The sequence below is a fragment of the Pan troglodytes genome, chromosome 19 (genome assembly GCF_028858775.2).
Source record: "Pan troglodytes isolate AG18354 chromosome 19, NHGRI_mPanTro3-v2.0_pri, whole genome shotgun sequence".
Taxonomy (NCBI): domain Eukaryota; kingdom Metazoa; phylum Chordata; class Mammalia; order Primates; family Hominidae; genus Pan; species Pan troglodytes.
Window position 1 is genome coordinate 54024289 of NC_072417.2, and position 17227 is coordinate 54041515.

The 17227-nt window shown below is 46.5% G+C and overlaps 1 protein-coding gene across 1 annotated transcript in view; it reads right to left on the reverse strand.

The window, feature by feature from the left end:
• Nucleotides 1–527: 527 nt before the first annotated feature.
• Nucleotides 528–17227, reverse strand: part of ADORA2B (adenosine A2b receptor) — a 30707-nt gene continuing 14007 nt past the window's right edge. Inside the window, exon 2 of the mRNA XM_511779.6 lies at nucleotides 528–1595. Coding sequence (XP_511779.3) covers nucleotides 932–1595 — 664 coding nt within the window. The 3' untranslated portion in view covers nucleotides 528–931. The remainder of the gene's footprint in view (nucleotides 1596–17227) is intronic.

Here is a 17227-nt window from a genome sequence, read left to right on the forward strand (position 1 = left end):
AGAGGAGGGATCCCATTTCACCAGTTTTTTCCCCACGGGTAGTTTTCTGTATATGGAAAAGAATGGAGCTTAAAATTATGTGATGAAAATTTGACTTATGAGACTATCAATCTATCAATCATTTCCCTAAATTAATACAGCAGTTTCTTGATTGAATACATACATATACATATATATATATTTTTTTTTTTTTTTTTTTTTCCTGAGACAGAGTCTCACTCTGTCACCCAGGCTGGAGTGCAGTGATGCAATCTGGGCTCACTGCAGCCTCCGCCTCCCAGGTTCACATGATTCTCCTGCCTCAGCCTCCTGAGTAGCTGGCACATGCCACATACCCAGCTAATTTTTGTATTTTTTAGTAGGGACGGGGTTTCACTATATTGGACAGGCTGGTTTTGAACTCCTGACCTCGTGATCCGCCTGCCTTGGCCTCCCAAAGTGCTGGAATTACAGGTGTGAGCCACCATGCCCGGCCGAATAATTATACTTTTAATTTTTGAGGTCACCTTCCTGGCAACAAGTATACATTTTTAGTACAGTCAACTTTTATTTTTCCATTGCCTCTAAGTTAAAAAGTATTTGCATTATAATAGTTCACAGTGTTTCACAGTAAAATAGTTTCAGTAATTTTCCACCATAAACAAGGCAGACTTTTAAAAACAAAAGAGTCTGTTAGAATCCATTCAAGCTGTTGGCATCATCCACACAGTAAAAGCAGCTGAATAGATCATAAATATATTTGTCAATCCTTGGAGCCTACTACTGACACATACATATTAGCTAGATACGTGGTAGCTCCAGGGAAGTGCTCAAGAGAGGCAGTCCATTTCCTTGTGAGATGTAGCTATCTTTCACAATGAGAATCAGCCAGCCGTGTCCTCTTTGTTTCTTGTGGATTTGTATCTTCTCCTGGAAGAGGCGAGAGCCTAGATCATAGGCCCACACCGAGAGCAGGCTGTACCCCAGCCTGACCATTCCCACTCTTGACATCTGCTTGGCAGAGAAGATACCTGGAGATAATTTTGTGAAAAGTGTAGCGGAAGTCTCGGTTCCGGTAAGCATAGACAATGGGATTGACAACTGAATTGGCATGTGACAGAAGAATGGCCATATTCATTGCCCACTTGGGCTTATTTTTACCCTGAGCTGGCTGGAAAAGAGTGACACAGTTAACAGCATGCACAGGTAGCCAGCACAGGGCAAAAATCCCCACAATCATGGCCAGTGACTTGGCTGCATGGATCTCCCGCTGGAGGGTGGTCCTCGAGTGGTCCATCAGCTCAGTGCGCTGAAGCTGCCTGCAGGCCACCATGAAGATCTTGATGTAGATCACCAGCATTATAAGCAGTGGGGGCAGAACACACCCAAAGAAATTGAAATATACCATGTAGCTCATGGGGACCACATTCTCAAAGAGACACTTCACAAGGCAGCAGCTTTCATTCGTGGTTCCATCCCAGGGTTCTGTGCAGTTGTTGGTGGCACTGTCTTTACTGTTCCACCCCAGGAATGGAGTCAGTCCGATGCCAAAGGCAAGGACCCAGAGGACAGCAATGACCCCTCTTGCTCGGGTCCCTGTGACCAAACTTTTATACCTGTTTAAAAGAATACCATCTGTTACGGTCAGTTTATAGCGCTCTGCAACCACAATCCAAGACCCCACCTCCTCTTTTTTCCATGACCCTTTAACAACCTCTAAAGTTCACCTTCCAGGGCACTAAGGCCTTTACCCTCAATACTAAAGACATGCAAGCAGGGATGAGCAGCTTTGCTCTAGCAAACTCAGTAAGATCTTCATTCTTGACTTAGCAACTCCTTTCTGTTTAGTGACACGGGATAGCCAATGACAAGAGGTGGGGAAGCCTTAAGGGGGTACTGTAAGTCCTCAATGTCCTCGGTGGGTTCTCAAACTGTGACTTGAAGTATATGTCATAGGAAGTTAACTCTTGTTTACATTGTTAAATCAAGTTTAGCCTAAAGCTGCCTCCTTACATATTTTAAATTTGGCCTAAAGGTTTCTCTGTACATCGTGGACTACAACAAGTGGACGTGTAAACAGACTATAGCCTGCACTCATGCCAATCCTCGACTTTTGGCCAATCAAATGTGGCCAACTGTTCGAACCGTGTTCAAAAAGGGAAAATGCTGAGCTATAACCAATCCAGCTGTTTCTGTTCCTCACTTCCATTTTCTGTACGTCACTTTTCCTTTTTCTGTCCATCACTTTCTTTTTTCTGTCCATAAATTATCTTCCACCACGTGACTGCACTGGAGTCTCTGAGCCTGCTCTGGCTCAGCAGGCTGCACAATTTGTGAATCATTCTTTGCTCAATTAAGCTCTTTTAAATTGAATTCAGCCGAAGTTTTTCTTTTAACAGTATCAACTGTGGTAAAATTGGCTTTGTTATACAGTGCATCATTTTGCTTCAAGTCACAGTTTCCAAAAACCGATCGACTTCCTATACTTCCTAACTACCTAGGTACTGCTCTTTGAGTCTAGGTCTTCTGTAAGGCATTGTTCTAGGTCAGTGGTCCCCAACCTTTCTGGCACCAGGGACCAGCTTCATGGAAGACAATGTTTCCACAGACCAGGGGTGGGGGGGGGGGGTGATGCATTAGATTCTCATAAGGAGCGCACAGCCTAGATCCCCTGCGTGCACAGTTCACAATAGGGTTAGCTCCTATGAGAATCGAATGCTGCTGATCTGACAGGATGCAGAGCTCAGGCAGTAATGCTCGCCTGCCTGCTCACCTTCTGCTGTGTGGCCCAGTTCCTAACAGGCCACGGACCAGTACTAGTCTGCAGCCCAGGGGTTGAGGAACCCTGTTCTAAGTGCTTGAGATACATCAGTGAACAGAACACACAGAGATCCCTACTAAATTTTAACAGACTCAGATCTAGCAGGGGTAAACATAATAATAAACAGTATGGAGATATGTGTGGTATGAAACATGAAAAAGCAGAGTAAGAAAGATCAGGATGGGCAGGACTGTAGTTTTAAAGAGGCTGACATCATGGATAAGGTGACACTTGAACAAAGGCCTGAGGCAGTAAGCACTGGAGTCAGCACCACCTGTGGCTCCAGGCAAGGATCTTTCTGGCTTCCCACAAACACCACAAGACATTTGCCTAGGACTATGGGCAGAATCATTTCTGAATACCTCTGCTGACTGCTGGAGAACAAGAGTCTAGCAGTGCCCCTGTCTACTGAGAAATACTAGCAGCAGAGTTGATAAAAATTGGGAAATAGCAAATATTAAATTTTTTGGTCATCTTCAAGCCATTAGATCAGAAGCTGGAGACCAGCCTGGGCAACATAGTGAAACTCCATCTCTACAAAAAAGTACAAAACTTAGCCGGGCAGGGTGGTGTATATCTGTGGTTCCAGCTATTTCGGGAGAATGAAGTGGGAGAGTCAGGATCACTTGAGCCCAGGAGGTTGAGGCTGCAGTGAGCTGTGATTGCACCATTGCACTCCAGCCTGGGTGACAGAGCAAGACCTTATCTCAAAAAAACAAACAACAAAAAAATACTAGAAACCACTACTGGGGATACCAATACAAAGGGACAAGATCCTAGTCCTTAAGAGGTTTGACCAGTATCCAGTTGAGAGATACAACATGTATCAGATAAGCAGGCTCTATGACAAGTGAGTTATGGGGCAAGAGAATGGGAGCAGCCACCTCTGCCTAAGAGGTGACCAAGAAAGGAAGTGACCTTATAAGAGCAACAGATGCCATAATATCCCTTTTAGACATTTTGCTATAAACTAGTCTATCCATGGTTTATAGCAAAGGTACACATTTTGTTATTAACAACTGGTCCATAATACATATGTAATGTATAAATGAACATAATCAATGTAATGTATTAAGTAAATGAAATAAAATCCTTCTGTAATCTCTGGAAGAGAAAACTGGGAAATAATTTGATTGACATTACCTGAAGACTTGCCCTTGGGAAGCGTTTGTTTGCTTTACCTGCAGTGTAAGACGTATACTTCCCAGCATGGCCGCAGAACCCCCCAGCCTCGGCTCCACACGTCCAGTGCCTGCCATTCTTAACCAATGGCTCCCTCTGGCTCATGCTATTCTCAACATCAGACAAAGCATCTGTTGCTCTTAAAAGGTCACTTCCTTTCTTGCTCACCTCTTAGGTAGAGGTGGCCACTCCCATTCTCCTGCCCCATAACTCACTTGTCATAGAGCTGGCTTATCTGATACCTGTGGTATCCCTCAACTGGAATGTCAGCCTCTTAAGGACTAGGACCTTGTCCCTTTGTATTGGTATCCCGAAGACCTAGCACAGTTCCCGGCACATAGTATGTTCTTAATATGGCCATCACAGGCCAGGCATGGTGGCTCATGCCTATAATCCCAGTACTTCAGGAGGCCGAGGCAGGCGGATCACTTGAGGTCAGGCATTTGAGACCAGCCTGGCCAACATGGTGAAACCCCGTCTCTCCTAAAAATACGAAAATTAGCTAGGCATGGTGGTGGGCACCTGTAATCCCAGCTACTCAGGTGGCTGAGACAGGAGAATTGCCTGAACCTGGGAGGCAGAGGATGCAGTGAGCCGAGATCATTACACCATTGCACTCCAACCTGGGCGACAGAGTGAGATTCCATCTCAAAAAAAAAAAAAAAAAAAAAAAATGGCCATTACAAATACATTCATCATTTATTATCTGACTTTATTAGGCAGCTTTAAAGAAAGATTCTACTTACTAGGAATACTTGAGGTTGCAGCCTGGACAGGCAGAAGAACCAGTCGTTTGCTGAGGAAGTTAGCTGAGGTCTTGCCTCATAATTTACAATGATCTCTAATCTTTTCTACTCCCTCTTAGCAACAGGCAGCTCAATCATGGGCCTCTATACTACAGAGGACCTGCTGGGCTCAGTTTTTTCACTGAATTTGTCTTGGCCAGTGAATTCATCTGTTTCCCACCTCATTCAGGAATGTAAAGCCTTCCTTTAAAAAAGTTGTTCTCTGCCATTGCCTCACTGGAGATGTGAATAACACAATTAGTCCCTGCAGCATAACAAGGAAGCCTCCCAAAGGCGGAGTCCTAAGAATCACAGAACTTCAGGTCCATGAGGCAGCCCATGCAGCAGCCTGCCCTTACTCCTCCTTTGTTCACAGGACTAAGCTGTATCGAGTACAGCGGGTAACAGGTCAGCTCTGGGGGATGAATTTATATTTGGGATAAGGAAATTATGGCACTTCCATTCTCATGATTGGTCTAGTGGATACATGAAGTGGTTCTGGCCAGTGAGACATACAAGGACATCTGCTAGGGACCTCCAGGAAAGATTTTACTCCCTGATGAAGAGAGAGGGACCCATAAGGACAGCTCTGCCCCATGCCCATCCTTTTCTGCTTTTGATGCTCTTGTGGAAGGGTGTGATGCCCTCAGCTGTAGCAGCCACACTGTGACCACAAGGGACAAGCCTGGAGACAAAGCTGATGGCAAAGCAGAAGACAACAGTAGAGCCTGGGTCCTTGATGACACCTTTGAACCACCCGACTAACCCTAGAACCATCACAGCTCCATATTCTGGTTTCAAAAGATAATTAAATGTTTCGATTGCTGATAACACTGTGAGGTACTCCATTAACACAGCCAAACTGGAGAGGACTTTTATCTTTCTAGTCCAATCTCTCTTATTTCACAAATAAGAAAACAAAGAAAAGAAGAACAAAGCTAATACACAAACCAAAGACCAGAAGCTAAATCAGTACTCACAGGCCTGTGTTCCTTGCACTATGTTATGCTGCCTCTTTTTTTTAAAGCGATTTTATATTTGCAGCACCCTGTACATAGAGGCTCATTCACAGGGGTGGCTTCCTACTAGAGTTCAGAACAACAACTGGAGTCCACCCCATCTGAACTTCTCATAGCTGCTGGATCCGACACATGTGCAAAACTGTCATGCCTTCTCTTGGATAAGGAAAAGCAGCTAATTCAATCAGTGGGGCAGCTGGTCACTGCCTTCTCTGTAAACCTCCATCACCACCACTCTTCCCTGTTGGTTCATTAGTTCATTCGAAGAGTTTTTCATTTGTACCACACATTCTGCTAGGCACTGGAAACACAATCACTGCCCTCGTGGAACATAAGCTAATGGGAAACACAGAAAATAAGTAAACATATAAATACGAAATTATGAATTGCGATGGGTTCCGCTATACCAAAATGAACTGGATGCACTGAGAAGAGAAACATGGAGGCCTTGGGTACAGGATGTCAGGAGGCCTTTCAGGCAGAAGCTAAAGGTTGAGGAGTGAGAAATTTGAAAAGTAGAACATTCCAGGCCAAGAGAACATGTGCTGCTTTCATGCAGGAAAATGAGCCCAAGATGAGGCAGGGGCCAGTTCATAGGCACCGGGACCCATGGAAGACTTTTAAGCAGGGGATGGTACTGATTTCTGTTGTATAAAGGTCACCTGGCCAGAGTACGGAGACTGAATTTTAGGGGAGCCAGAAGAAAAGCAGAGAGATCAGCTAGGAAACTATTTCGGTAGTTGACTCGAGAAAACGTCGGCTTGGGCCAGGGTGACAGCAAAAATGATGGAAGTGGATATGCGCTGTGGAGGCAGAACCAACAGGTCTTGAAGATCAACAGGTGCAGGAAGATGAAGACTGGAGGATGATTCCTTAGGGTTTCCCCCTACGCATTTGCATTTCCTGAAAGAGAGGATTAAAGGAAGAGTGGGATAAAGATCAAGAGAATGGTGGATGCGCACACACTGCTGAAAATGATCAGTAGAGAAGATGCAGGAAAAAGGGACAGATTATTATTATTATTTTATTTATTTATTTTGAGACAGAGTCTCACACTGTCGCCAGGGCTGCAGTGCAATGGCGCGTCTCGGCTCACTGCAACCTCTGCCTCCTGGGTTCAAGCGATTCTCCTGCCTCAGCCTCCCGAGTAGCTGGGACTACAGGTGCCCACCACCACACCCGGCTATTTCTTTTTTTGTATTTTTAGTAGAGATGGGTTTTCAACTGTGTTAGCCAGGATGGTCTCGATCTCCTGACCTGGTGATCCGCCCACCTCAGCCTCCCACAGTGCTGGGATTACAGGCGTGAGCCTCCACGCCCGGCCAAAGGGACAGATTATTAAAGAAGGTAAGAATGGGAGGAGGTGGAGGATGCAGGGTCCAGGGCATGTGGGGAAGGACACTTCCTCAGCTGCAGTGGAAGGAAGGACAAGAACAGCGCCAGTGCAGGGAGTGGGACAGTTGAGTGGTGAGAAGATGGGCCAGCATCTCCTTGAGAACTGCTGTTACCTCAGAGAAGGATGGAGAAAGTCATCAGCTGAGGCAGGGGAGGAACCGCACAACCAAACCCCAAGTTTTGGTGACAGATGCCTGCACACCCTCCCCCAGCTGTCCGGACACATCCGTGGCACAGCCGCCACCGCCTATGCACCTGCTCTTTGGGCAGCTCTGGGCTGTGGACCCCTCACATCTCATGAAACCACGCCTCCTGAGTGAGAGCTGCTATCCTCAGTTTACGGACGTGGAAGCCAAGGCTCAGAAAGGCTACATGATGTGCCTGCTGCTGCTCAACTGCAGTCAGGACACAGACCTCATCTAATCCGATTCCAATTTCGCCCCAAACTGCCGTTTGCCTGCATAGGAATCTACAGCTCTTCCATGTTCAACTCACAGATTCCAGCTCCCTCCTCCACCTGACCACACAGCCATAGGTCAGCGGCTTGAAGACTTGAAGGAAGGGGCTTCTGCCACCCTCCTGGGAGGCAGTCCTCAAGGACAGCAAAAAGAGGCATGCTGGAGGACATAACCAGACCCCTCAGCACAACCTCTGTAGGAAGCGGAGTGTGCTCTGCAATGTTATGGTATGTATGTATAGTCACCTCACCGTATGTACACACAGGGGGTTGGTTGCAGGATCCCCGTGTATGCCAAAGTCCTCACATACTGAGGTTCCGCAGTCAGCAGCCCTCCGTATATGTGGGTTTCACATCCCAGGAATACTGCATTTTCAGTCACGTTTGGTTGAAAAAAATCCAATACAAGTGGACCTGCATAGTTCAAACCTGTGCTGTTCAAGGGTCAGCTGTGTTGGCTTTGGTCCACAGTTCCTGGCACATAACTCCCATAGCCCTTGTTACTTCTCCCCAAGACAGGCCATGATAACTAAAAATATATCTTCCTCTGTCTTTCTGTCTTGGAGCTGTCCATAAAGAAATTCTCTGATCTACCTTGTTTGATTGTGACTCATAAGACCCGCATTTCAGAAGGGGTCCTGCCCCTCCCCTAGAAGGAGCCGCACAGAGAGGCCAAGAAGCATCGGAACAGATAGGCTTTGCTGAGTTTCCCCATTCAGCCTGTCAGTCTGAATCATGCCTTTTCATCCACTCACACTTCCACCCAGTTGTCCATGCTTGAGTCATGTCTATCCAATGGAGAATCCAAAAAAGGGCTACGACGAAAAGGTACGGAGAGCTACAGGACAGCCAAACACATGGAGGTTCCTGAAGGATGGTGCACCCAAGGAGGGCATGGAAACGCCTCGCTCCTTCTCACACCTCACCCTGGTCTATGTCCTTTGTAATATCATTTTTTGTTTTGTTTTGTTTTGTTTTTTTGAGACGGAATCTCGCTCTGTCGTCCAGGCTGGAGTGCAACAGTACAGCTGAGGAAGTGTCCTTCCCCACGTGCCCTGGCCCCTGCATCCTCCACCTTCTCCCATTCTTATCTTCTTTAATAATCTGTCCCTTTGGCTGGGCGCGGTGGCTCATGCCTGTAATCCCAGCACTTTGGGAGGCCGAGGTGGGTGGATCACCTGAAGTTAGGAGTTCGAGACCAGCCTGGCCAACGTGGTGAAGCCGTCTCCACTAAAAATACAAAAATTAGCCGAGTGTGTTGGCGCATGCCTGTGATCCCAGCTATTCATGAGGCTGAAGCAGGAGAATTACTTGAACCCAGGAGGCGGGGGTTGCAGTGAGCTGAGATTGCACCACTGCACTCCAGCCTGGGTGACAGAGCGAGACTCCATCTCAAAAAAAAAAAAAAAAAAGGCAAGCAGGTGTCCCTGCACTGGGCAGGACACTGGAAGGAACGAACCCCTGGGGACTCTGGCATCTCAGGAGGGCTCTGGTAACCACCTGCCACACCCTCTCCTTTCCCACTTCCTGCTGGGCCTCTGTCCTCTCCCCAGGCCTGTCTCCCTCCTCAGCCCCACCCCTTGCTGCAGACTCTGCCTCCCTCCCTGTGCTCCGAACACCCTCAGGTCTGCATGCGTTTGTCCATCTCCCCAAAACATTCCTGAAGGGCATGGGCCACGTCCTTCCGTCCTTCCGTTTGCCAGCCCGTGGCAGTCACTGCTCTGCTGCAGAGGTCACTGAGCACTGCAGTGAGGCCAGGGAAGCAGGACAACCGCCCCAAATGTAGGAGAGTGAATAACAGGCGACTGAAAAGTGAACACAGGAAACACAGGCAGCTTTATTATTCCAAACAAGGCAGAAACAATCCCAGCCTTTGCAGGCCCACACAACAGGGGAGTTCTGGGAAAGTCCACACTCTGGGAAATGGCTATGCCCCACCACTGTGTACGGAGCTGTGCTCTGATCCATCCATTCTCCTTATAAGGAGCTCATTAGCTAAGGAGATAGACAGAAAAACAGTCACACGGAGGGAATCAACAAAAGGAAACAGCGTGAACAGTGAGGTTACGTAAGGAAACGGGGAACCGCCAAGGCCTGCATAACAAGCGCTGGCCTATTTCTGGGGCAGGGTCTCCTCCTGCACTGGCTCTGTGGCCCTCAGCTCAAACCAGGCTTAGAAATCAATTCCCAGCTCTCAAGGTGCTCCTAGTATAGATCAAGGGCAGCTACCTGGGGAGTGACATTGAGCCTGGCCAGTCCAGCCACAGGCTGGATGGAGCCTGAGCTTCCCATCGGAAACACTAGCCCCAGAACCCGCCTCCAACCTGCTGCTGAGGCTTTTAACATAGACGAAATGTGTACAAAGCACTTTAGAAATGCAGATTGCTAAGTAAATGCACACGGAGTTCTACTGCCGCTTCTTAAAATTGTTTCCTGTTTGTTTTAGGGATGTTTCTTCCGTTTATAGTCTATCTAGCTCACAAGCTTTAAATTCCTCTGAAATACATACATTTCTGCTATAAAGCAATATATACATTCTTAGAAAATCTCATGTTATCTTATTCCACATATTAACAGGACTTCTGTGAAACATGGGGCTAGAGCAGACCACTCAAACCTACAAAACATTGTCACCAGAGCACTAACAAAATCTTTTGGGACACCCAGGCAGGCAGTTCAGTGGGGCAAGAGGCTGCCACCATGGATATTAAAACTGCACCAAAAAAGTCAAATAGAAAGCCTGGCAAACTTTAATTAGAGCAAGGCTGACAGGTGCCAAGACAGTGCAGATGAAAGAGGAGTTCTGAGCCAGGGGGCTGTTACTAAGATGGGCCTGGAGGCAGCGTAGCCTGCCACGGCCAAGACCCCAGCAGGCTAGGATGTGGCTTTCTACGGGAGTGCCAGCTGCAGGCACTGTTTTTTTCTTGTTCCCAGGAGCCCACAGGGGCTCCGGCAGAGCAGTCAGAGGGCTTTTTCCTTTCCTGCTGAACACTGTCATTCTCCTCCCACTATTCCACCTCCTTTGCCTAGGCAAAATCACAGGTGAACCAAAGCAGTGTCTCCATTATACCAACATCCTTCCCCTGCCCACCTGCCACGAGTGAATTAATTCACAGTACAGAAGTTCACATGGAAGCAGAGCAGCTTATCTGCCCCTGAGCTCTCAGGGCAGCTCATGACCACCCAGAGCACCTCTCCCGTGTACCTACCACACAACTGCATTTTCTGTCTCTTTCCACTGAAGGATGAGCTCCTCCATGGAACAGACTCACAGCTGTATCCAAAACACCTAACACTGCCTGGCAAGCAAATGGTGAGAGAAAGCCTGAGTTTATAAGAAGGGAACAGAACCCTGCCTTCTTAATCAAAGAAACGTGTTGAACACCCACCTGGGACTTGGGAGTTCTAAATAAAGCAAGGCATCAACATCAAGTGCATGAACGTGGTTTCAGCTTCAGCTTATAAACCACTAGAGGCTATCTATATAAGAGGGGATATTGTTATGACGAGCTTCTGAGCAGCCTCCCATTTTTTCAGATTTCCCATGGGATCAAACTATGAAATTTTGTTTGTTTGTTTTTGGGACAGAGTCTAGCTCCATCGCCCAGGCTGGAGCGCAGTGGCACGATCTCGGCTCACTGCAAGCTCCGCCTCCCGGGTTCATGCCATTCTCCTGCCTCAGCCTCCTGAGTAGCTGGGACTACAGGCACCCGCTGCCACACGGGCTAATTTTTTGTATTTTTAGTAGAGACGGGGTTTCACCGTGTTAGCCAGGATGGTCTCGATCTCCTGACCTCATGATTCGCCCACCTTGGCCTCCCAAAGTGCTGGGGTTACAGGCGTGAGCCACCGCGCCCGGCCAGATTTTTTTTTTAAATATTCATCTATTTTCCAGATTTCCTATGGTACCAAACTATAAAAGGTTTTTTTTTAATATTTATGAACAGAAAAATAAATAGAAATTTTAATAGCACTATAACAATTAAAAAAGTAGAATTCATCTTTTCTTTTTTTTTTTTTTTTTTTGAGACAGAGTCTTGCTCTTGTCGCCCAGACTGGAATGAAGGTGCAGTGTCATGATCTCGGCTCACTGCAACCTCCACCTCCCAGGTTCAAGCGATTCTCCTGCCTCAGCCTCCTGAGTAGCTGGGATTACAGGTGCCTGCCACCACACCTGGTTAATTTTTTTGTATTTTTAGTAGAGACAGGGTTTCACCATGCTGGCCAGGCTGGTCTCGAACTCCTGACCTCTGGTGATCCGCCAATCTTGGCCTCCCAAAGTGCTGGGATTACAGGTGTGAGTCACAGCGCCCAGCCTAAAATTCGTCATTTTAAACCTTCCCACAAAGAAAACTTTAGGCCCAGATGATTTCACTAATTAATTCTGCCAAACATTTAAGGAACAAATAAAACCATTCTTACACAAAAACAACAACAAAAAAAGTAGATACTATTCGATTTTACTTATATGAACGGGAAGCAGGCCTCTCTGCCATCTGTGTCCTGAGGGCAAACCACCTTATCTCTGCAGATGGGCACGGCTGTAGCCTGCAGGCCAGTCTGAGGAAAGGACAGCATCTGCCTGCCCACTGGATAGCAAGGTGTGGTCACCAAAGGTTACTTTCAGGCCGAGTCTTCCCAGGAGGCCCTGGCCCCGGGCTGCTCTGGCTCCTGTGGGGTTCTCATCTACTCCAGCAAGTTCAGACATGTCTGAATTCCAGTGATGGACCTGGCTGGGCCTGAGCTGAGCCCACTGTCTTATGTGAAGGTGGCTGGGAGAGATGCCATTTGTCCTTCACAGTCCCCTAAGAACAACAGATGAGCAATGCAGGTTGCGGTCAAGAAAGTTGGCAGCACTCCCAACCAGCTTCCCATGGAAAGAAGAGGCAATCCAAGGTGGTCCACCAGTGATTCAACCAGTTGAGATTGAGGTTAGGGGCCAGGACCAGGTCTCCCAGAGTTCCCCTTTGGGCCTGGTGATTCTCATGCGCTGTTTTCATGGATCACATGGGACACAAAGACAGCCCAAAGCTACTGGGCTCCAGACTCTGATCTCCTTCCCATAAAATAAGCAGTCCCTGAGAGAAAGGGCTCCTGCCGGGAACCAGACCAAAAGATAACAGGACACTCTGTCCTCTGCCCCAAAAAGTGCCCTCCCAAGGCTGGGGTTACGGAGCACTGCCTCAGATGTGACATTAACTGTCAAAAGCATCAGCCGCCATAAACACAAGCGACCAGCAAGAGGGGTACATGAGAAGGCACTTGGTTGATGTGGTGTCTGCCAGGTTTCTCCATCATAACTTTCCCATTTTAATTAGCAGGTATCTTGTGGTACGTGTTTGGGGACTGTAAGTATCTTACTCCTCATCAAACTTTCACCTGCAAGTTTTAGCACCTATTGATGATTCTTGCCTGAATCAGTTCTTACTATGACAGTCGTGAAATGGTGATTTGCTTAACTCAATCATTCCTTTTCATTAATTAGATGGCATTGTATTATAAGCAAGAGTTCTTGTAATTCACTATTTTTTATTAAAAAAACCTCCCACCTCTGTTTATTGCTAGGGCCCAGAAAAAAGGATACTCCAGTAGCACTGAACAAATCTACCCAAATATTGGTTTTTATATATAATTCTCCACCAAAAGGAACCAAGACTCTTTGGAAAATGGCTAGTATTCAAACTGGAAACTACAATGTGAGCCTGGAATACCTTTCTATGCCAAAATATAAGAAAGTGCTCAAAAACAATAGGAACACTCAAACAGAAGTGACCTTGTAAGGGCCCTCTCTCACTGGCTGAATTTGGGCATCAAAATAAATAACAGGGGCCGGGCGCGGTGGCTCATGCCTGTAATCCCAGCACTTTGGGAGGCCAAGGCGGGTGAATTGCCTGAGGTCAGGAGTTTGAGACCAGCCTGGCCAACACGGTGAAACCCCGTCTCTACTAAAAATGCGTGGTGGCAAGGCGCCTGTAATCCCAGCTACTCAGGAGGCTGAGGCCACAGAATCTCTTGAACCTAGGAGGCAGAGGTTGCGGTGAGCTGAGATTGCGCCATTGCACTCCAGCCCAGGCAACAAGCACGTAATTCTGTCTCAAAAAAATGGAAAAAATAAAAATAAATAAATAAATAACAGGAATGGATTATAACTCGTTTAATGAAAATAAAATTCTGTAAGTCCATACTGACATTAATAAAATAAGGAAGGGCAAGGAGAAGCTAAAGCTTGTCTTTACAGAAGAATGCAAACTGATAAATGTGGAAGGAATGAGGAAAAAAAAGAAAATTACCAATTTGTTTTGTTTTGTTTTGTGTTGTTTTGTCTTGTTTTGTTTTGAGACGCAGTCTTGCTCTATTGCCCAGGATGGAGTGCAGTGGCGCGATCTTGGCTCACTGCAACCTCCGCCTCCCGGGTTCAAGCAATTCTCCTGCCTCAGCCTTCCGAGTAGCTGGGATTACAGGTGCCCACCAACATGCTCAGCTAATTTTTGTAATTTTAGTAGAGATGGGGTTTCACCATGTTAGCCAGGATGGTCTTGAACTCCTGACCTCAAGTGATCCACCCACTTTGGCCTCCCAAAGTGCTGGGATTACAGGCATGAGCCACTGCACCCGGCCTGAAAATTACCATTTTATAATCACCGTGGTTGCTGTGATTTGAATGTGCCCCCCGAAGTTCATGGGTTAGAAACTTAATCTACAATGCAACAGTGCTGAGAGGTGTGACCTTTAAGAGGCGATCAGGTCATGAGGGCTCTGGCCTCAGGAATGAATTAATGTCACTATCATGGGAGTGGGTTTTTTATCTTGAGAGTGGGTCTGTTATAAATGCAAGTGCAGCCCTCTCTTGCTTGCTCACTCTCTCACCTCTTACCCTCTCACTTTCTGCCATGGGATGATGCAGCAAGAAGGCCCTCGCCAGATGCTGGCACCTTAATATCAGACTTCCCAGCCTTTGTAACTGTGAGAATGTATTTGTTTTCATTATAAATTATGCAGTCTGTGGTATTCTGTTATAAAAGCATAGAATGGACTAAGACAATAGTAGTAACTCATTCAGGCAAGAATCATCAATGGGGAAAACATACCCTTACAGTGAAGAACCCTGGCAGACACAACCTTTACCATGTGATCAGATTTATACCAACAATGGGAGAAACAGACATTGTGTCCTTCTTACTTGATGGACTGACTGAGGATGCAGCACCACTCATGTAGACAGCATTGCCACCAAAAAGGTTTAACCTGAATGTAACCATAAGGAAACAACCAAACTCAAATTGAGGGACATTTGGCAAAATCACCTGAACTCAAAAATGTTAATTTTTTTTTTTTTTTTCCAAGAAAAGGTCTCACTCTGTTGCCCAGGCTGAAGTGCAGTGGTACACTCACTATTGTATTAGGGTGATGCAAAAGTAAAAGTAATAGCAGCTTTTGCCTTTTTTTTTTTTTGACAGAGTCTCGCTCTGTTGCCCAGGCTGGAGTGCAGTGGCATGATCTTGGCTCACTGCAAGCTCCACCTCCCAGGTTCACACCATTCTCCTGCCTCAGCCTCCTGAGTAGCTGGGACTATAGGCACCCGCCACCACGCCTGGCTAATTTTTTGTATTTTTAGTAGAGACGGGGTTTCACCATGTTAGCCAGGATGGTCTCGATCTCCTGAACTTGTGAATCGCCCGCCTCGGCCTCCCAAAGTGCTGGGGTTATAGTCGTGAGCCACTGTGCCCAGACTTTTTTTTTGAGACGGAGTCTTGCTCTGTCGCCCAGGCTGGAGTGCAGTGGCATGATCTCGGCTCACTGCAACCTCTGTCTCCTGGACTCACGCCATTCTCCTGCCTCAGCCTCCCGAGTAGCTGGGACTACAGGCACCCACCACCATGCCCGGCTAATTTTTTTTTTTGTATTTTTAGTAGAGATGGGGTTTCACCGTGTTAGCCAGGATGGTCTCGATCTCCTGACCTCATGATCTGCCTGCCTTCGCCTCCCAAAGTGCTGAGATTACAGGCATGAGCCACCGCGCCCGGCCAATTTGTGCCTTTTTTTAATGGCCAAAACCACAATTACTTTTGCACCAATCTAATAGCTCACTGTAACCTTGAACTCCTGGGCTCAAGCAATCCTCCCACCTCAGCCTCCTGAATAGCTAGGACTATAGGCATGCGCCACCACATTTGACTAATTTTCTTAATTTTCATAGAGATGGGGCCTCGCTGTGTTGCCCAGGCTGGTCTTGAACTTCTGGCCTCAAATGATCCTCCTGCTCAGGCTCCCATTACAGGTATGAGCCACCGTGCCCGGAGGAAAATGTTAATGTCTTGAAAGACTAAAACAAACAAAAGACTGAGGAACTCTTTCAGATTAAAGGAACATATTAAATGCAAGCATGACCTTTTAATAGAACCTGGATTTTTAAAAAAAGAACAACTATAAAGATATGATTGGGATAACTGGGAACATCTGACTATAGACTGTGGCACCTATTACAATTTCTAAATGTGGCTAGGCACAGTGGCTCATGCCTGTAATCCCAACACTTTGGGAAGCCAAGATGAGTGCATCACCTGAGGTCAGGAATTCACGACCAGCCTGGCCAACATGGCAAAACCCCATCTCTACTAAAAATACAAAAATTAGCCAGGCATGGTGGCGTGCGCCTATAATCCCAGCTACTCGGGAGGCTGAGGCAGGAGAATCGCTTGGACCCGGGAGGCGGAGGTTGCCGTGAGCTCAGATCGCGCCATTGCACCCCAGCCTGGGTGATAGAGCGAGACTCTGTCTCAAAAAAAAAAAAAAAAAAAAAAAAAAAAATCAGAATGTGATCATTGTGCCAGTGTATGTGTGTGTGAGACAAACCAAATGTAGCAAACTATTCATAATTTGTGAATGTAAGTGAAAGGTATATAGTAATGCACTGTATTAGTCACGCAACTTAAAAGCTATGAAACAATACACTGTTTCAGAATGACTCATTATTTCTGAAACCACAAACCGTTAGATGAGTCAGATACAAATATGTACTGTACTCATTTTGTAATTTTTAAAAAATCCCTGCAATTAAAAGACTAGGTTGCTAAATGACTTCTGAAAATGCCAAATTTAGGAGGTATTTTATCCCTCTGTAACACTGCTAACCATTCCCCATCAAAGTCTCCCTGCTGGTTTTAGTGAAGCCAGTCTAGCTTTTTGGCCTCTTCAGTTTCTCCTATCTCTCCTCTCAGGACACACGATGTGGGATTCTTATCTTTAGGCAACAAGCTCATCGGTTCAGAGCTAATCCCACCCCCGATTATACACACACAGAGACACATGTTCATACATTTGTATGCACATGTATACTGCCGACTCTTAATATGTCACAAGCCAAGCCAGTGACTGGACAACACACACGGGATAATGAGAAAGCAACAGACATGTGCCCTGCTTATAACAGAGAAAGGATGGCAAACCTTAAACAAATTACAAATAATTAAGAAAATAGCTGCAAGTATGCAGAGAGCTGCAAAAGAACCCTGTGTGCCTCCCAGAGGGAGTGTCATTTTCAGGGACACAGAGAAAATGAGGAAGAATCAGCAGGCAAAGAGATAGAGAG